General features: G+C 40.8%; 1 protein-coding gene and 1 pseudogene across 1 annotated transcript; one reads left to right on the top strand and one right to left on the bottom strand.

Moving 5' to 3' along the window:
* Positions 1–562: 562 nt before the first annotated feature.
* On the bottom strand, positions 563–3,638 carry LOC150068265 (olfactory receptor 7E178-like; annotated as a pseudogene).
* A 3,021-nt stretch (positions 3,639–6,659) lies between these two features.
* On the top strand, positions 6,660–13,849 carry LOC150068264 (olfactory receptor 7D4-like). Its single transcript, XM_090355848.1, has 3 exons — positions 6,660–6,678; positions 8,942–9,033; positions 12,887–13,849. Exons 1-3 carry the CDS (start codon positions 6,660–6,662, stop codon positions 13,847–13,849), a joined length of 1,074 nt encoding a protein of 357 aa, XP_090211974.1.
* The last annotated feature ends 8,073 nt before the right edge of the window (positions 13,850–21,922 follow it).

Here is a 21,922-nt window from a genome sequence, read left to right as displayed (position 1 = left end):
CATCCCCACCAATATCTGTTATAATTTGTTTTCTTGATAATGGCCATTCTAACTGGAGTGAGATAAAATCTCAATGTGGTTTTTATTGACAAATGCGTTATGGCCGAAGGTGGAGAACATTTATTTGTGTATCTATTGCCTGTTCTTATTTCTTCATCAGAGAAGTCTCTCTTTAAATGTTTAGCCCACTTATTAACCAGGTGCTTGTTGTTGTTCTTTGAAGGACTTCTTTTCATTTTTTGGCCAGTCCTGGGACTAGAACTCAGGACCTGACCACTGTCCCTGAGCTTCTTTCTTTTGCTCAAGGCTAGCATTCCACCACTTCAACCACAGCACCACTTCTTGGCTTTTTCTGTGTAAATGGTTCTAAGGAATTGAACCCAAGCTTGGTGCGTGCTAGGCAAGCACTCTACCACTAGGCCATGCTCCTGGCCCTTTCAAGAATTTCTTTGGGGGTGGATTAATTTTTTAGCTCTAAGTATATTTTAGATATGAGATTCTTGTCTAATGTATAGCTAGTAAAATCTTTTCCCATTCTCTTGGCTTTCTAGTTATCTTGCTATCACCTAATCAAGAAGATACAACTTTATCATTAATGTTCAAGAGTTAAACTATTTTCCTATGTAGAGCTTGATCTCTTTGTATTTTTTTGTTAACACAAGCTTTGGAAATCATAATGATGATCCTTATACGTGTAAAAATGATTGTGTGTATAATTAATCGCAATAAAGAAAAAAGCACCCATCTCTTTTCATGAACCATTTTTATTCTGGTAAAGTACACAGAGAAAAATAACTAACATTTTGACCCATTTAAATTTTTATTAGATATTAGTTACTATTTTACTATGGTATGGTATACTATTACAACATGCTGTGTTTATTATCCTTCATCTCAGGAAACTATCTGAAATTTCTACACCTTTCATACATTTCATAATGTGTATAAAGGAATGTACATTAAAATAGAACATTTATACATATCAAATAAATGCATCATTGAACGATGTCCTTAAGGAATGAATGTGATCAGCAATTATAACCAAAACATGATTTTTACTGTCTGACTGAATTTAGAGGTCTGCATGCACAGATAGATTCGCTTTTCAAAAAACACACTGCAGGTGATGCTTTACACCTGTATTCTTTCTCACCCAAGAGGCTGAGATCTGAGGATCCCAGCTGAAATCCAGCATCAATAGGAAAATCTGTGAGACTCTTATCACCAATTAATCACCAAAGTTTAGAAAGTGGAAGAATGGTTCAAGTGGTAGAGGGACAACCATGAGCATAAAAGCTCAGGAACAGTGCTTAGGTGCTGAGAACAAGTCCCAGGAACAACACACACACACACACACACACACATACACACACACACACACACACACACACACACACACACACACACACACACAAATGAACAGCAAGAAAACCAACAACATAACCAAATGTAACTTAACTGGCTCCAGCTTGCTGCCTTGTAGAGTCTCCTCAGGGCTCATTTGATGTCCCTGTTCCTCAAGCTGTAGATGAAGGGGTTCAGAAGAGGATGACCACGGTGTACATTGCTGAGGGCACTGCAATATTCCTGGGAGATTGTGACACAGCAGATCCAATGTAGACTCCAATTCCTGTCCCAAAGAATAAGCAGACCACAGACAGGTGAGAGCCACAGGTGGAGAAGGCTTTGTACTTCCCTCCTGATGTTGGAATTCTCAGTAGTGAGGTAGTAGTTTTATAATAAGAGAAAAGAGTCCCTAAGGTGGGAAAGAAACCAAATAATGTACCTATAGAACATTTAATGATGTTATCTGTGAAGCTGTGAACACAGGCAAGATCCAGGACTTGAGAAGGGTCACAGAAGAAATTCGGGATTTCCACCTCTCTGAAAGTGGTGATCTGTAATGCCATCAACACATGAAGTTGAGATTCCAAGATGCTGGCTACAAATGATATCAGAACCAAGGAGACACAGAGACGAGGGTTCATGATGAGTAGGTAATTCAGGGGGTGACAGATGGCCACAAAGCGGTCATAGGCCATCAAAGTAAGAAGCAAAACTTCAATACTGCCAAAAATGAGAAAAACAGATATCTGGGTAAGGCAGCCCACATAGGAGATGGTTCTGCTGTGACTCTGAATGTCCACCAACATCTTGGGGACCGTAGTAGAGGTGAAGCCAATGTCAACACAAGACAAGATGGAGAGGAAGAAGTACATGGGGTGTGGAGGTGGGGGTCAGAGGTGACTGCCAGGATGATGAGCAGATTTCCAAGCACAGTGATCAGGTACATGGACAGGAAGAGCCCAAAGAGCATAGGTTGTAGCTCAAGGTCATCTGAGAGTCCCAGGAGATAAAATTCTGAGATGTGTGTTAGATTACACAGCCCTATATTTATTGGACACCTTTGATGTAAAAAGAGAGCAATAACCACTGAAGAACTCAGAATTCAGCAATAATTTTCAATTCGAGTGTTTTAGTTGAGGACTCTTTTGAGTCCATCAATAATAGTTTCCGTTGTCATCTACCCAGTCATCCTGGATTTCTTCTTTCTCATATGCCCCTTTTATAAATGCATTTTAGATACTCAACTACATTAGAACATTACAGGAAGTGCTTTCTTATCACAGAAAATATAGCATATTCTTGTAAGATTATTACAAGATATTCCAACTAGTGGTCTTCTTTCTTTGTGAGATTCATTCTCAAACAATCTATAAAGAAACATTTTTGTTGGACATGGTGGCTCACAGCAGTAATCCTAGCTACTCAGGAGGCTGAGATCTTAGAATCATGGTTCAAAGCCAGCCTGGGTGCTAAAGTCCATGAGACTCTTATCTCCAATTGACCACCAGAAAACCAGAGGTGGAACTGTGACTCAGGGGTAGGGCTGTAGCCTTAAGCTGAAGAGCTCAGAGACAGTGCCCAGGCCCAGAGTTCAACCAACAAAAAGAAAGAAAGAAACATTCCTACAAACTTTATTTTATCATAAACAAATACTAAAGTCATGAATAGTGAAATTTCTAGAGATATGCTACTTAAAACACTTCCTTAAATATACAGAACTGAATTATCAAACATTAATTTTATATAAACAAATCAGTTCCAGAAAATATTGTAAAGCACCTGATATCTCCCAGGAAATTTCTTCCTCATCCTTTCATTTACTAATTTCCATCTTGATATTCTGTGTATGTGTGTGTGTGTGTGTGTGTAAAAGAGAGAGAGAGGGCCAAAAACAGGGAGAGATAGAGACAGAGACAGAGAGACAGAGACAGAGACAGTGAGCCTTAGAATTTGAATCTTTCCTTCCTTCCCAAAGTGGTGCTCTTCCACTTGAGCCACAGCTCTACCTTTTTTGGGAGTTCAATATCTGTTGTTTAATTGAGAAATGAAAACAATGTTTTTCCATAAACATTGAGGTCTTCATTTCTTTGTAGACAGATATAATCGACATTGCCTTAGATTGGCTCTAAAGAGAGCCAATCTGATGCACAGCTCCACTTTTGACTTTCAAGTCAAGTGACTAAATCAATACCTGATGTTATATCTACTTTTCCCTGAACCAATTTCAGGAATTTAGGAGTATGTTGATATGAGCAATGGTGGTTGACATTTAGTCCTTCCTGTTCTGCCATCGATCGAACCTTGCACTTCCTGTACTGATTTCAAGCCATGACTCCTGCTTTTCTGTTTTGTGACCAATTAGGAATCTCCCAAAGAAGAAATCAGCAACCTCTTCTTGGATGTCAGAGAGAAGTGAGACAGATGCTCTGGTTTCCACTGTGTGCCTATCAAAGTCTTTAACAAATCCCACTTTCCAAAATTTGATATTCTGTGTCAATAGACAAACAGAACTATGGCTTCACAGTTTTCTTTTTTTAACCTTACCATCTACCACAGCTTCTATAAGAGTAGTGTGTTCAAGCTGGGCACAGTGGCTCCCACCTGTGATCCTAGCTACTCAGAGGGTTGAGATCTGAGGATCACGGTTCAAAGGCAGCCTAGGCTTGAAAGTCCCTGAGACTCTTATCTCCAGTTAGCCACTAAAAAAAACAGAAGTGACACTGTGGCTTAAGGGCAGTAGCCTTGAGCTGAAGAGCTCAGGGACAGCACCCAGGCCCAGAGTTCAAGCCTCATGACCGACAAAAAGAAAAAAGAAAGAATAGTGTGTTCAATCATATTCTATTAGGAAACATTTTCAACTACAGGAAAAACAAAACACAGTAGAAAGCTTTGAAGTCAGATTTCTGTAACCTTCAGCAGAACAAAAGTCTTAAGAAAGTTCTCATTACTGCTATTCCTCATCCTCCTCCAGTTGCATATTGCAACTGCTGGCTTGTCCTTGTTATGTAGAAATAGTTGTTCTGCTCTCTAGTTAAGGACACAGGACATAGAACTGTGTTTTCTATAGGAATGAAACCTCTGGATCACCAGGAAAGTTATACAAACATGCTTGCATATTTACTGTGATATCACTCTCTACTTACTGGGTTGAACTGCTTCTCTGTTGGGTCATGGTCATGAAGTACAGATCAGAAGATCCCTGGGTGCCTGAAGTATAATAAAATCTCAGCCCCACTCCTCACAATCAATCTTACATACTTTGACACAGGAGAAATTCCAGCTGTAGAATAATATAACATTGGAGATATTTATGGAGATGTCACAGGACAGACTGATAATCGGCTTTCCTTTGATCTTAGATGCTTAATTCCCAGAGCTCACAATTTTACAGATTGTTTCTAGGCATACAAATCTCTATGGACTCACTAAAGTGGAAAGAATGTCCAAAAGAATAGATTTGAGGCTCTTCTCTGTTAAGAAAAGCTTGTGTGTTCTATACATAGATGAGAGCATGAAAAGTATGGTTCAGAATGGAAGATGTAGGAATGCAGTGGGGTATTGTAAGGCCTTAGAGCAGCTCCCAGACATTTTAACCAAAGAAATACCTAGAAAACCAGACTCTTCTATGGGAGGCTGGTAGAAGAGCCTGAAATGAATGGGAAGAGGGAGCTATGAGAGAATATAGGCGTAATACTGAAGGTCCATATGTGAAAAAAAATGAAGTGTGGTTCTTCATGTGTGTGATGGGAGAAGGAGTAAAAGAAAAGGGAGAGTGACGGGAGATCTGACTTGTCTTAACATGCAATGTACATCTACAGGGAGGTGTTAAGCTGAAACCTCCATCTATCAAATGTGAAAATAAGCAATTACTAAAAACAGAATGTAACTTAATCGTATTGTTAAATTATGTATTATTTAACTCTCACCAGTGACTTCTGTCAAATGCAAATTTTATATAAAAATGTGTCAGTGAAATGTGTCATTCCTCTTCAATATTGTAATTACGATTTCTAGCCAGAGCAATAAGGCAAGAAGCAAACATAAAGAGGACCCAAATAGGGAAAGAGGAAGTGAAACTTTACTTCTTTTCAGTTGACATGATTCTGTATTTAAAGAACCCTATGGACTCCACTCCCAAGTTACTTGAGCTGATTCAAAACTTTGGTAAAGGAGCAGAGTATAAAATTAACCCTAAAAATGACAGTGGCTGGTCCAGGAGTCTGGCCTAGTGGTAGAGTGCTTGCACAAAGACCCAGGTTCAATTCCTGGAAACCACATACATAGAAAAAGGCAGAAGTGGTGCTGTGGCTCAAGTGGTAGAGTGCTTGCTTTGAGGAAAGCCCAAGGACAGTGCTCAAGCCCTGAGTTCATACCCCAGAACTGGCAAAAAAATTCAACGATTTTCCTGTATACCAACAATGAGAAGAGCAAGGCAGAAATCAGGAAAGCAACTCCTTTTGCAATAGCCTCAAAAAAAATAAGAATTAACTTAGCCAAAGAAGAAAGGACCTCTAAGATGAAAATTTTAAAAACCTGAAAAAGGAAATTAAATGTGAATTAAGGAAGTGGAAAACCCCCCAATGCTCCTGGATTGGAAGAACTAACATAGTGAAAATAGCAATCCTGCCAAGGGCTATCTACAAATTCAATGCAATGTCCATCAATATCCCAATGTCATTCTTTAATGACATAGCATAAGCAATCCAAAAATTAATATGGAATAATAAAAGACCCCAAATAGCAAAAGCAATCCTTAGCAGAAAGAACAGCGCTGGAGGAATATCAATACCACGCTTCAGAGTCTATTACAGAGCTATAGCAATAAAATAACAGCTTGAAGCTGGTGACTGGAAGCTCAAGGCTCTAATCTAGCTACTCAGGAGGCTGAGATCTGAGGATTGCAAATCAAAGCCAGCCTGGGCATGGAAGTCATAAGTCCATGAGACTCTTATCTCCAATGAAGCACCAGAAAACCGGAAGTGGTGCTGAGACTCAAGAGGTAGAGTGCTATCCTTGATCCGAAGAGCTCAGGGACAGCCCCCAGACCCTGAGTTCAAGCCCCATGGACAAAAAAGAAAAACAGCTTGGTACTGGCACAAGAACAAGCCTGAAGACCAATGGTCTAGAACTGAATACCCAGAAATCAACCCACAGAACTATGGTCACCGAATCTTCAATAAGAAGACCAAAAAAAAGAGAAATAAGATGGAAGAAAGCCTCCTCAACAAATGGTGCTGACACAATTGCTTAAAGCATCTGTAGAAAACTAAAATTGGATCCTTATATTCACCCTACAGCAGAATAAATTCCACATGGATCAAAGACCTCGAGGTAAAAGCAAACACTCTGAAAACTCTACAGGAAGGAATAGGAGATAAACTAGGGATCCTTGGCTCAGATCAAAACTTTCTTAATAAAGGTCCAGAAATACAACAAATTAAAGAAAGTTTGGACAAATGAGATTTCATTAAACTTCAGTGCTTCTATATGGCAGAGCACATAGCTAGCAAGTTAAATAGAAAACACACAGAGCCAGAGAAGATCTTCACTTAGCCATACAACAGATATAGCTCATAGCTAAAATATACCTATGGTTCAAAAACTTAAATATCTCAAAGACAAGTTCTCAAAGAAACAACCATCCCATTAAAAGGTAGCCTAAAGACTAAAAAAGAGACTGCTCTAAGAGGAAATAAGAATGGCCAATAAACACAAGAAAAAATGCTCAACATCTCTGGCCATAAAAGAAATATGGAATAAAATAGAAGAAAATAAAGAAAAGTAGATAGAAAATTGAGCAATAACTACACTTCTGGTGGGAGTGCAAGCTCATTCAACTACTGTGGAAAGCAATACGGTGGTTCCTTAAAAGACTAAACATAGAGCTCCCATGTGACCTAGCAATTCCACTCCTTGGCATTTACCCACTCATCCAGAAACAAGGACATATTAAAGCCACTATTTTGCAGCACTATTTACCATAGCAAAGACATGGAACCAAACCAGATGTCTCTCAGTAGATGATTAAGGAGATGTGGTACTTCTACACAATGGAATTCTATGCTGCCATCAGAAAGAATGACATATCCCCATTCACAAGAAAATGGAAAGACTTGGAAAAAATCATTTTAAGTGAAGTAAGCTAGACCCATAGGAACATAGGCTCAATGGTTTCCCTCATTTTTAATAATCAACACACACCTAGGACTCTCCTAGCAGAGAATTACAAAAGCTCAAAACCTAGGTACATAATGTCATGTAGGATGAAGCTAAATGAAAGGAACTCTAGGATATGGAAACAAGAGCTTTATCTTATGTGATTATTGTTCTTAATGTACTGTTATTCTCTTCTCTTTCGTTGCCCTTTGGTTAATGTCATATTATTACTGTATCTGACTTTGTTACCTGAGATATTGTATATATGTTTATTTGAAATACGAAAGGGAAGGGGGAAATAAGTGATTGGATGGGGGTGGGGGAGGAAAATGGGGACAAAAACATGAGAAGGGATATCACTGTGTGAGAAGTAATGCACCTACTATCTGGCAAATGTAACTGTAACACCTCTATATATTACCCCAACAATAAAAAATAATAATAAGTGCCGGGAGTTTGGCCTAGTGGTGGAGTGTTTGCCTAGCATGCACAAAGACCCAGGTTCAATTCCTCAATATTACATACATAGTAAAAGCTGGAAGTGGGGCTGTGATTCAAGTGGTAGAGCTCTAGCCTTGAGAAAGCCCAAGGATGGCACTCAGGCCCTGAGCTCATGCTCCAGGACTAGTAGTAGTAGTAGTAGTAATGATGATGATGATGATAATAATAATAATAATAATAATAATAATAATAATAGAAAATTGAGCAATAAAAAGTATAACCAGAGGCCAGGAGTTTGGCCTAGTGGTGGAGTGCTTGCCTAGCATGCACTAAGACCCAGGTTAGATTCCTCAGTACCACAGAAAAAAGATGGAAGTGGTACTGTTACTCAAGTGGTGGAGCTCTGTCCTTGAGAAAGCCGAAGGAAAGTGCTCAGGCCCTGAGTTCAAGGCCCAGAAGTGGAATATATATATATATATATATATATATATATATATATATATATATATATATCCAGAATTAAGTATGCACACAACTAAAACTGGCCTAGGGCTCACTTTAGACTATATATCTAAGACTAAGCAGAATAGCAGATAGAAAAATAAACTAAGAAGAACAAAAAATATAGGTTCTCCAACTTTTTTTCACGGGTGGGGGGCATGTTGTTTCTCCCAACATCAGATATAAAATCGCTTACTGGAGTCTCTGCTTTTGTGCTGTGATTGGCTGTCCTTGTAAGACAACCGGAATCAGGGTGGGAGCATGGGGGTGGGGAGGAGAGAATTTCTTATTTCACAGGAAAAGGCCTCTGTGGTATTTGGGCCTACCATTCCTTTTCCATTCTGTAATCTACATGTTACCTCATGGGAACAAAACCGTTTGGAGACTACCAGAAAGACAACAGGACAATTTAGTTAATGAAGAGATCTGATTATAATTCACCTATGGAGATGCAAGAAACTTTACATGCGTTTCTTACTCCCTTCTCTGATTCCAGTCTTCATGAAAACTGTAGCCGATCTTCTGAGGATAAATTGGGGACAAGGGAAAGCTTTGGTGATAACCCAAAGACAGAACGGGGGTGTCCTGGTAAAGAAAGATGAAATATAAATTCATGACAAGAGTGAGGTAACAAGAAAACTGAGTAAGTACCAGGCAAACCCTTGGGATGATGAGATTGGAAAGGGCAGATGCCCACATCTGCCGGTGAGGTCCCAGGACTTCAAGGAACTTCTCATCCTTAATAAGCTTATGCTTTGCCAAGCTCTGATTTCCTTTCTTTCTCTCATTTTCTAGAGCCCAGAACATCTTTCCCCATAAAGTTCATTTCTGGAAAGTCTCTAGCTTTCCTCCACTCTTTCCCAAGAATCAGCCTGTGGGTCAGCTTCTCTGTGTCCAATTATGCAATCATTAACCACCCACAAAAGATATATTGGACACCAGGTATTGATTAGACTTTATTTTTCAGGTATGTTCACTAAATACTTTGCTGGCATATATGATTTAAGATGTATTGTTTGACTGGGCGGGGTTGGAGGGGGGCAAAAAAAGATGTATTGTTTGTTTCCACTTAGTGTCCATAAGAAAATCTACCCCCAATGGTTTTTTCTCTTTCTTTCTTTCTTTCTTTCTTTCTTTCTTTCTTTCTTTCTTTCTTTCTTTCTTTCTTTCTTTCTTTCTTTCTTTCTTTCTTTGCCAGTCCTGGGGCTTGAAGTCAGGACCTGAGCACTGTCCGTGGGCATTTTCCTCAACACTAGTGCTCTACCACATGAGCCACAGCCCCACTTGTGGCTTTTCTATACATGTGGTACAGAGGAATCAAACCCAGATCTTGTACATGCTAGACAAGCACTCTACCACTAGGCAAAATGCCTAGCCCATTATTCATAAAGCTAGTACTTAGAGGAATTCTAAGTGTGTGTGTGTGTGTGTGTGTGTGTGTGTGTGTGTGTGTGTGTGTGTGTGTGAAGGGCCCTGAACTCAGTGGCTGTGCCCTGTTCCTGAACTTTTGTGCTCTAGTATTCTATCTCTGGAACCTCAGCTGTATTTCCAGCTTTTGGGTACTTAATTAGGAATGAGTCTCACAGACTCCAGCTGGGGCTGGCTTTGACCCTGATTCTCAGATCTCAGCCTCCTGGGTAACTAAGATGGCAGATGTGAGCCGCTGACACCCAACTTCAGAGACTTATTTTTGCAGTGAATTTTGGTGTTAACCAACATCCTTATGTTCCGTGGGCTTCCATTCCTGAAGTTGTTGCCAACAAACTCTCTTATTGTTCTTCAACAGTTTTGAATGTCTTGTTTGTTTCTATTTGGTTTTGTCTAGATCTATATGTTAGGATTGTTATATGGTTGACAAGCTTGTCTGAGTTATCCTGGAAAAGGTGGCACTCAGGCTCATATCAGTTTCTTACACTTGATAGAAAAAGTGGTCTACAAACTAAGCCAAGGCCCCTCTACCTTCTTTTTCCAGGTAGAGTCTTATGCTTCTAGGCTAACTTTGAGCGACTATCCTCTAACTTTTGAGTATCTAGGATGATAGGGTTCTGTCACCATGCCTACCATGATCTTAACTTCTTATTACATAGCCGACATTTTCATTTCTTCTACACTTAGATTGTCACAGGACCCAAGTGATATCCACACAATCATAAATAGTGACACAAGAAATCCCCCACAACCCACAAATGGACAAAATTTACCCATGTAAAGGAAACATTAAGGATATGGAAAAAGAAATCTTTACAATGGGCCTTCTTCACCTTCATTCTTTGATCATCACAGCAACTTCTCAATTCCCCTCCTCTACCAGCCCACTGAATACAGAGCACATGCACATTCTCTTCTCTGTGCATAGAAGGTTTTTGAATCCACAAATATTAATAGGTAATGTCTAGAATAGCAATCTACCAGTATTTTATGCTTCTGAGACCACTAGCAACTACCACTTATCAGAATGTAAATGTACACTATTGTTTATGTCATAAACTATGTGCATATTCTTCTAATTGGGTTTTAAATTGCCATTATAACATATGTGGTAAGTTAATTGTACTAATACCAATAAACTAGTGTGAATAAGGAAAAAAAGAATGTTTTTAATCCATATGTGTGGGTTGTACATAGGGGTTTTGCTTTGGTACTTCAACAGCTTTTATTGTACTCTGAAATCTCACATGCGCATTGTAGTGTGTGTGTGTGTGTGTGTGTGTGTGTGTGTGTACATGTTCACGAATGCTCATATGCACCAGTCCTGAAGCTTGAACTCAGGGCCTGGATACTGTCTCGGAACTTTGTTACTCAAGGCTACAGCTCTAACACTAAGGCCACAGCTCCTCCACTTCAATCTGTTTTAGGGTGGTGCTTCAAACTGGAGGTAAGAATCACACAGACTTTTCTAGTCCAGGACGTTTTGGAACTTCAAACCTCAGCTCTCAGCCTCCTGAGTAGCTAGGCATACAGACCACAGGCACTAAGCTCATTGTGGGTTGTTTTATTGGCATAATACTGCTTTCTCCTCTTTTCTCTGTTGCTCATATGCTTTTTTTTCTCACTCCCTCATCTTGAAAGAGGTCACCTGGAAAGCATTGTCTGGGAGGAGCCATCCACAATCAGCCAGACTACATATTGCATTCGAGCCACACAGGTAACAGACTTACCGTGTTGTGTCGTGAAAACTGTTCTGTCCATCAACACTGCCTGGGTTTAAGACGATATGGCTGATGACAGCTAGGACCCCCACTTGTTAGGATGTTCCCAGCAAATCTTCAGATTTAGGAGACAGACGCTTGCTCCATGTTCTATAAACCCCACAGGACTGTTCCATGAGGACACCATTGCATTTCCCTATTCAGGCCTATTAGGTTGTGAATATTCCCGCTACATACACAAGTGGTAAAATAATTGTTGAAAGAACTTTCTGAGAGATGAGGTCCTGGGGAAGGGGAGGGAGGATGGATGGGGAGCAGGAAGGGTGGGGAAAAACAGTACTAATGTTCAATGAACAAGTAAGAAGCTAGAACCAGATAAACTTTGGAATGGGGAGAGCTGGGAGAGATGCGGAGAGCAAGGAAGGAGAGACTTTGATGAACTGGCATTTTGCTCACAAACTGATAGGGTGAATTGAAACCCCTTGGTACATCTACTTAAGGACAAGTTAAAACTATATTTAATATTAAAAGAATAACTTTCTGAGGGCTACTAATTAATACAGCCGAATAAATCAATGTCCTTTATGTCACTTAGGAGATAGCTATATAGGCAAACAAATAGACAGATAGGGATGATTTGAAATCTAAAAGTGGCTTCTACAAAAACTGTATTTAGATTAAAAAAATACTTCCATGAAAAGTGTCACATCAGAAAATAAAGATTGTTGCCATTGTAAATAAATAATACATCACTGTTACACACTTGATAGGATTAAAAAATATGGAGGATATCAAAAGTGGCACATGAAATCACTTTCCAATATTCTACAAGGTTGTAACAAAATCAATCTCTTTAAATTTCAAAAGGGAAATCAAAGAAAAGCACTGGTGATACACATGTCATCCAAGCTACTCAAGAGTCTGAAAACTGAAGACCATGGTTCAAAGCCACCCCGGTCAAGAGAAGTCTGTGAGACGCTTATCTTCCATGAGCCACCAAGGAGCTGGAAGTGGATCTGAATTAGCAAAATGCCTTAAGTAAAATAAACTTACGGGCAGCACTCAGGCCCTGAGTTAAAAGCCTCAGGAATACCACCAGAAAATAAAGACATCAAAAACTCAGGGAATATAAAACAAAGGATATTTACCCAAATACTATAATGTTAAAGTGATTGGATTTGCACAGCACTCCCGTGCGAAGCAATCAAAGAAAGAAAAAGGCATCCCTGGGTAGGCATGAGCACCTAAGCTACCAGTGGATATTGATTGAACTGTTGCTTTCTTGCCCCAAGGAAAACAGCCAGGGCTATGACTGCACAAACCACACAGGGGAATCACCATTGCTCCTCTTGGGCCTCTCAGACGACCCTCAACTCCAGCCCATGCTCTTTGGGATCTTCTTGTCCATGTACCTGATCACCGTGCTCGGAAATCTGCTCATCATCCTGGCAGTCAATTCTGACCCCCACTTCCACACCCCCATGTACTTCTTCCTCTCCAACCTGTCTTTTGTGGATGTCTGTTTTACTACTACTACCATCCCCAAGATGCTGGTGAACATCCAGACCCAGAGGAAAGACATCTCCTACCCAGAGTGCCTCACTCAGGTGTATTTCTTTCTGGTTTTTGCTGGAATGGATAATTTCCTATTGACCGTGATGGCTTATGATCGCTTTGTGGCCATCTGTCACCCACTGAACTACCCACTTATCATGAACCCTCACTTCTGTGGCCTCCTGGTCCTCGTGTCTTGGCTTCTCATTTTCTGCATCTCACTAATCCATGTTTTACTGATGAGGAAATTAACCTTCTCCCCAGGAACCACCATCCCCCATTACTTCTGTGAACTAGCTCAGGTTCTCCAGGTGGTCAGCTCTGACACCCTCATCAATGACATTTCTATGTATGTGGCTACTGTGCTGTTCTGTGTGTTTCCTGCCTTAGGAATCTTCTTCTCTTACCGTCAGATCCTCTCCTCTTTAATGAAGATATCCAACACGGCTAGCAAGCACAAAGCCTTCTCCACCTGTGGCTCTCACCTCTGTGTGGTCTCCTTGTTTTACGGGACAGGACTTGGGGTGTACCTCAGCTCTGCGGTGTCCTCCTCTGCCCACAGAAGCAAGATGGCCTCAGTGATGTACACAGTGGTCACTCCCATGCTGAACCCCTTCATGTACAGCCTGAGGAACCAGGACATGATGGGGGCTCTGGGGAGACTGCCAGGCAGAGTGGTCTCCTGTCTTGATGGATTGTGAACCACATAACAAAGTATTCCATTGGAAGAGAGAAGACAAATCGGCTGAATTTCAGCATGGTCAAAATTTTTCCTACATTTTAGGACTCAGTATATATTTTCCGTCTACAAAAGAGATATTAGGTCATGTTTTCTCTGCAAATCCCTATGGCTTTGTTTGTCAATGTGTATCCATGTCTTACAAAGAATTCTACATGCTATCTTTTTAAAATCTTTTTTTCTTTTCAATGTGAATTGTCCTTAATATACCCATTCAGGCATATTAAGGCATTTCTAAATTGAATATAGAAAGCACTTATCACAATCCAAACTTACACAGTATCCCCCCTAAGTTATCCTCTTCAATGTCAATTCTTCCTCTCAACATTCTGAAGAACTTCTTATCCTCTTCCTCCTCCTCCTCTTTTTCCTTCTCCTTTTCCTCCTCCTCCTCCTTCTCTTACTCCTTCTTCTGTGATAGCCCTGGAACTTGAATTCAGCCCCTGGGTGCTCTCCATTAGCATTTCTGGTCAGGGTATCCCTCTATCATTTGAGACACATCTACACAATCCCCTTTGGGGGAAGCTATTCACAGATGGAACTCTCATAGACTTTTGTCTGTGCTGCCTTTAAACCACTATCCTCAGATATCAGCTTCACACCCTCACAGCTGGGATTACAGATATCAGTCTCTGCCACCTGGCAAGATGAATTTTATTTATTTTTATTTTTTATTTTTTTATTTTTTTAAATTGTAATTAGTAAAAGGGTTACATGATATTTGCCAGATAGAAGGTGCATTAATTCACACACATTGATACCCTTTCACATGTCTTGGTACACATTTCCCTCCCCCCCCCACACCCCCCACCCGTCTTGGTTTTCCCCCATTCCCCATCAAATTTCAAATATCCAAATACAAATAAATTCAATATATCAGATAACAAAGTGAGATACTATACCAATACGTCATTTGTCATAATCAGTAGAAACTTTGGGCTCTACTAGCAGAGATCTGCAATAGAGCAAAATCTTGATACAAAATCTTGAATTTTATTTTTGACTTCGCAGAATCAGAATAAACACATACAAGAATCCAAGTAGAATTCCTACACTTTCTGAACAGCAATTATGGCAATACATATGAGATTTTAAGTCAAGGGTTTTATTTTTTCTTTGTTTTTTACTAATTTCTCTTTCCCACTCACGTATGAACTTATTTCCATGGTAACTATATAGGTGACATCCACACCAACAGTGTCTGAGGATGCCTGTTTCTTCTCAGCCTCACCACAACTAGTTGTAGATTTCCTTCATGATTGACATAATACAAAATCACAGTGTTTTATTGATTTGCACACCGTGTGTATCTAAAGAGGTTCAATATTTCTTCATGGATTTCTTCATAGCCAATTTTACCTCTCTTAAAGACTGTGTTAACAATCCTTTACTTCACTGTAAAATCAATTTAATTGTGGATATTTAATATTTGGTGTGGAATATCTGAGAGGCTTTCCTTCTCTCCTGGGACTGGGGCTCTTTGAAAGTGAATATCCACAAAGCACTTCTCTCATTCTCATCAGCATTTCCTGTGCTCTGAATAAAGTTTCGAATTATTGAAATCCCTTTTGTCAATTTTTCCTCCTATTTAATAAAATATTACAGAACTTTCCAAAAAGTACTAGTGTCGGCAATATCTCTCCTTACATTCTCTATGATTTCCTGTTTAATTTGAGCTACAGGTCTCACAGGCTGAAATGTGAGGATGGTTCTTCACAACCAGGTTGGGCAGGAAAGTCTGTGGCACTCTTATCTCTACCCATAAAACTGCTGGAAGTAAACGGGGCAACCTGTGCTCACACCTGAATTCTGGCTACTCGGGAGCCAGACATCTGAGGATCACAAATCAAACCCAGCCTGGACATGAAAGTCCATCAGACTCTTACCTCCAATTAAGCACCAGAAAACTGAAAGTGGTGCTGTGGCTCAAACAAGGAGAGTGTTAGCCTTGAGAGCTCAGAGATAGTGCCCAGACCTAGAGTTCAAGGCCCACAACAGAGAGAGGAGAGGAGGTGAACCCTCACTTGTAAGGGAACAACAAACAATGAGAAACCTGGAAGGTCCTAAGATCTAGATTAGACAGGAGCTTCCATTCATCCCTGTCACTCAGCAGATCAATCCATCAAGAGAAAGAAAAAGCTGCATCCAAAGTTGAAAAACAAATCTCAGAATGTCACTGTGTATTCAGGATGTGACTTCCACTAACGGAACAACAAAGATCAGTTCTGATGCCACTGGCTCAAGCCTGAACACCCAGACACTCCACAGGCTGAGATCTGAGGATGGAAGCTCACAATCATCCTGGGCAGGAAGTCCTCCAAGACCTTATTTGCAGTTAAATAAGAACAAGTGAGAAGTAGAGTCATGGTAAAAGTGGCACCAACCTTGAGCAGAAAAGGATAGAGAGAATTCCCAGGCCCTGAATTCTAGGCCAGGAACCACACACACACACACACACACACACACACACACACACACACACACACACACATGCACGCATACACAATATCCGCCTTCAATAGGATCATAAGGTGATCATATGTTCCTGGTTTTATTTGGGGGGGTTGGTTTCTTTTCCGGTGTGTGTGTGTGTGTGTGTGTGTGTGTGTGTGTGCTCTACTACTCGAGCCACAGCTTCATTCTGGCTTTTAATTGTTCATAGATGATAAGACTCACACAAACGTTTCTACCACAGCTTGAGTCTGACTCTAAATCCTCACATCTCAGCCCCCTAATTAACAAGGACTATAGGCCCGAGGCAGCAGCACCCAACTAATATTGTTTGCTTTTTTCTTTTTCCTTTTCCTTTTATGTCAGTCATTGGACTTGAACTCTGGGCCTGGGTGCTGTCCCTGAGCTCTTCAGCTCAAGACTACTGCCCTACTACTTGAGCCACAGCCCCGCCTCCAGTTTTCTGGTGGTAAATTGGAGATAAGAGTCTTAAGGCCTTTAGTGCCCAGACTGGCTTTGCACCAAGGTCCTCAGATCTCAGCCTCCTGAGTAGCTAGGATTACAGGAATGAGACATCATGCCCGGCAGTGTTTTCTAAGCTGACTTCATAGAAATCCATCAATTGGGTGGAAGGAAGATGGCTCCGAGGCAATAGGGACTCTGCCTATCTCTCTCTCACAAAAAGAGAGAAACAGGGAGTCTCATGAGCCAATTATCTTAACAAATCCACAACAAACTCAAAAAGCAACGGAGAAGGACTCAAACCAGAAAAGAAATCCAGATAAAGCTCACATCCAACTTTCTCAAAGAATTCAGAATGCGAGGACCCCTCCCTCACCCCTCGCCACCAGCGGCGGCAGAGGGCGCCGGGCAGGGCAGCCCAGACCTGCAGAAACCTGCATAGAACTGGGAAAGCTAGCAGCAGAAGCAGCGGAACCCAGATGCGGAAACAGAACAGCAAGCAGCAGAACCCAGACACAGAACACAGGTGGCGGAGGAGACCGGAGGGGAGAAAATGACTCCCCACCACCGTGGAACACTCACAGAGGGAACGCAGAGGCGTGAGTAACACAGCGCATCCCAAAACACATAGGGAAAGCAGAGCGGTGCCAAGCAATAGAACATAACTCAGACCCCTCCACCCCGCCGGAGAAAGACTGGCAGGAGCAGGGGGGCAAGGAATTTAGAATCCTGTCCCTTCCCTCAACAGCCCCCTCCCTCAGGCCATTGACTGGAGATTGACAGGCAGGCTACCTAAGACCCAACACCCCACCAAGGGAGGCGGAGCTGTCCCAACTCCCACCCGCCCAAGGGGCTCAACTCCCAGCCCTCTGACTGGAGAACCACAGGTGGATGGACCCTAAGACTCAGCACCCCACCAGGGGAGGTGGAGCTGTCCCAGCTCCCACCTACCCACAAGGTTCCTCTCCCAGGCCACTGGATCTGGAGAGGGGAGGGTGCTGAGACCCTGCCTTACAACAGCGGGTAGGGGGTGCAGGAAAATAGGAGCCAACATCTGCCCCCCCTCAATTCTTGAGCGGGACATCCTCCAGCTGGGAATCCTGAGGTGCCCCCCACAGTCACAGACTCTCTGACAAAGCAGTGAAAACACAGCAGGGATCTGAAGGGCCGACCAGCAGCCAAGCTTCACTTCTGAGAATCAAAAAGGCAACGCTCTGCCCTTGGAGCCCACATCCTCAGCTGGGCCACGCCCCTGGGAACAGAGGGGTCTCCTGCTGGTCCTACTGTGAGATCCTGGAAACTCTCAATCCCCAGACCCTTTGCTGGGGGCCGCCCCTGGAAGCAGCACAGGAAAACATCTCCCCAGCGCGCTCAGATTGAAGCTCGCAGATCCATCCCATGGTCCTCTGTGAGGCCACTGGTTGGGCTAAGAGCTAGCCGTGCAGCAACACTTAAGTTTTCTTCTAATACTTTCCAAACTTTGTACTCAAATAGGCTACCTACTTACCAACTTAGGTCAGTAATCCTTACCCTATACCTTTTTTTCATTACGATAACATTCTTTTTTTTTCTTTTTTTATTGTAATTAGTAAAATGGTTACATGATATTTGCCAGATAGAAGGTGCATTAATTCACATACATTGATACCCTTTCACATGTCTTGGTACCTGTTTCCCTCCCCCCAACACCCCCCACCCGTCTTGGTTTTCCCCCCTTCCCTATCAAATTTCAAATATCCAAATACAAATAAATTCAATATATCAGATAACAAAGTGAGATACTATACCAATATGAGATAACCAAGGCACAGCAAAGGAGATGAGAGACAACATAGTACATTAAGGACAACAATCATTCATTATATGGCTTTTGTTTCACTATCCTGGAGGTCCTTTCAATTAGCTTCCCATTATATGTCCTTATGCATCAAGATTTTGCTCAATTGCAAATCTCTGCTAGTAGAGCCCAAGGTTTCTACTGATTATGATGATAATGTTCTTACACTCCTACGTTAATCCTCGTCTACCTCCGCTGACCTCTCTCATTCTATTTTTCTATCTCTGGTCCTCTGTTCATCTTTCAACCCTGCTAATGCATGGATCTACACTTGATGGCTGTTGAGAAATACTGTATATCTATGTGTTTAATTATTCTCTAGGCTCAGAGGGACTTAAAGACAATAGATATTGGATTGAGAGGCTTATTGTTTTGGGTATAAATCACTTATCAGTGGTTGTATTAGACTGGTCTGTAAGTGCACAAAAAGAAAGAGTAATAACACTAATCAAAACTTGTGAACATCTAGTGTCTGCCAGCTACAGAGGTCTAGGTTGGTTATATCTGAAAAACTATAATCGTGTTTAGTATTAATCTTGCTCCCGTTTTGAAATGGGCAAAAGAAGAAACTCAAGAAAAATGTCAAAACAAGAAACAACATCCCCCACCCAATCCAAACAGACAATGGAACTGTCACTGGCAAACCTAGAGGAGAGTCTTCCAAGTGCTATACAAATGCAATTGATAAATATCATTAATGAAAAATGTGAAAATATAAAGAAAGAGATAAGGGAGAAGCCATAGCTAAACAAGAGGAAATAATAAACAAGGTGATAAGTGAAAGAGAAGAAGCCATAAAGGAGGCCATAAAAAAGGGTTTTCAAAGAAAGATGGATGAATTCATAGAATCCACAAACAAAAGCGTGACCAAACTCCAGCAAATGTCCAAAGAATATAAAGCTACTGAGCTGACCACTCAAATGGAAATCAAGGAGCTAAAGAAATCCATACATGATCTAAAAGAAGAGATGCAAGGCTTCAAAAATAAGCAATTAGAAGCAAGGGAGATGAAAAAAAAAGTAGATAGCTTTGATAGCAGGTTAGACAATGCAGAGGACAGAAATTCTGCGGCTGAAAATAATTTAGTTATTATAGAGAAAGAACAGAAAACGAGGCAATCGGAATCTAGGAAATATGAGAGAGCGCATCAGGAGGTCAAAGATACAATTTGGAAGCTTAATTTAAGGCTACTTGGTATTGAGGAGGGTCTGTAGAAAGAGGTCAATGGTATTGGAAATATACTCCAGGGAATCATCTCAGAGAATTTCCCAAATATCCAGAAGGGCAGGCCCATCCAGATACAAGAAGCTTTTAGAACCCCAAACAGACCTGACCAGAAAAAAATATCCCACCGCCACATCGTAATCTGAACTGGATCAATAGAAATCAAAGAAAGGATCCCAAAGGCAGCTAGAGAAAAGGGATCAATAACCTATAAGGGCAAACCAATAAGAATAACCCCAGATTTTTCAGCAGAGACCATGTAAGCAAGAAGTGACTGGAAGGATATACGTCATGCCCTTTACGCAAATAATTACCAACCAAGAACACTGTACTCAGCTAAGCTCTCATTCATAACTGAGGGGAAAAAAAACTATTCCATACCAGGGAAAAGCTCCAACAATATGTCGCAACAAAACCAACACTACAGAGAATTCTCAAAGATGTTCTATACATAGAAAACCAAAATAAATGCAATATAAGGAAAGAAATGGCACCTAAACAGCATACCATTTAAGGACCACAAGAACTGTCAAGACACAGGCCCTAATAAAAGCTTTTAAAATGGTAGGACCTAATAAATATCTCTCAATCCTAACTCTCAATATCAATGGACTTAACTCCCCAATTAAACGATATAGACTGTCTAGTTGAATCAAAAAGCAAGAGCCATTGTTTTGCTGTCTTCAAGAGACACATCTTACCCAAAAAAACAATCATCTTTTGAAAGTGAGAGGTTGGAATAATCTCTATCAAGCTAACGGCCCCCATAAACAGGCTGGAGTTGCCATCCTCATATCAGATAAAATAGACTTCAAACTAAAATTAGTAAGAAAAGACAAAGAAGGTTACTACATACTACTAAAGGGATCTTTCCTCCAGGAAGACATAACGATCCTAAAGATTTACACACCCAATCCCGGAGCTCCGAACTTCATCAAGCAAACTTTACTTTCACTGAAACCATACATAGATCAAAACACAGTGATTATCAGTGACTTTAACACACCACTCTCAGCTATGGACAGATCAACAAGGCAAAAACTCAACAGAGAAACCTTAGAACTGAACAACTATATAGACCAACTAGATCTAACAGACATCTGCAGAATATTCCACCCAGCAACAACACAATATACGTTTTTCTCAGCAGCATATGGAACATTTTCCAAAATAGACCGTATCTTAGGCCATAAAACAAACCTGGACAGATTCAGAAACACTGAAATTATTCCCTGCGTGCTCTCAGACCACAAAGGCATCAAATTGGAACTGAATACACATCTTCACCAACAAAAACCCTGTAACACATGGAGACTGAACAACACATTGTTGAATAACCAATAGGTCATCGAAGAGAACAGAACAGAAATCCAACAGTTTATGAAATTTAACAATAAGGAGCACACAAAATACCAACTCCTTTGGGACACCGCATAGGCAGTACTCAGAGGAAAATTTATAGCGCTGAGTGCCTACAACAACAAGTTGGAAAAATTGCAAACCAACAAGTTAATGTCTCACCTTAAGATCCTGGAAAAAGAACAACAAACCAACCCTAATCCCAGTAGAAGAAAGCAAATTATTAAAATCAAAGCAGAATTAAATGATTTGGAATCCAAAAAACTATAGAAAGAATCAACAAAACAAGGAGTTGGTTCTTTAAAAGAATTAACAAAATTGACAAGCCCTTAGCAAATCTTACCAAAAAAAGAAGAGAGCATATGGAAATAAAGAAAATCACATACGAAAATGGTAATATCACGACAGAAATTACCAAGATCCAGAATATCATGAGGGAATACTTCTCAAACCTTACGTCAACAAATTTGAAAATCTAGAAGGAATGGATGAATTCCTAGCCAATATTAACATACCCACTCTGAACCAAGAAGAACTAACCCAACTCAGCAGGCCTATTTCAAGATCTGAAATAGAAATGGCAATTAGTGAATTTCCACCCAAGAAAAGCCCAGGGCCAGATGGATTCACAGCTGAATTCTATAAGGTCTTCAAACCAGAGCTCACACCAATACTCCTCAAGCTCTTCAACAAAATTGAAAA

This window comes from Megascapheus bottae, chromosome 1 (genome assembly GCF_031878675.1).
Source record: "Megascapheus bottae isolate mThoBot1 chromosome 1, mThoBot2.hap1, whole genome shotgun sequence".
Taxonomy (NCBI): Eukaryota; Metazoa; Chordata; class Mammalia; order Rodentia; family Geomyidae; genus Megascapheus; species Megascapheus bottae.
The sequence above is the reverse complement of the archived record's forward strand: the minus strand, read 5'-3'. Positions and strand labels throughout refer to the sequence as shown.

Coding starts and splice junctions, on each gene's coding strand:
- LOC150068264 (XM_090355848.1), top strand. Junction 9,034..12,886: donor GACAGAACGGGGGTGTCCTG/GTAAAGAAAGAT, acceptor TCTTGCCCCAAG/GAAAACAGCCAGGGCTATGA.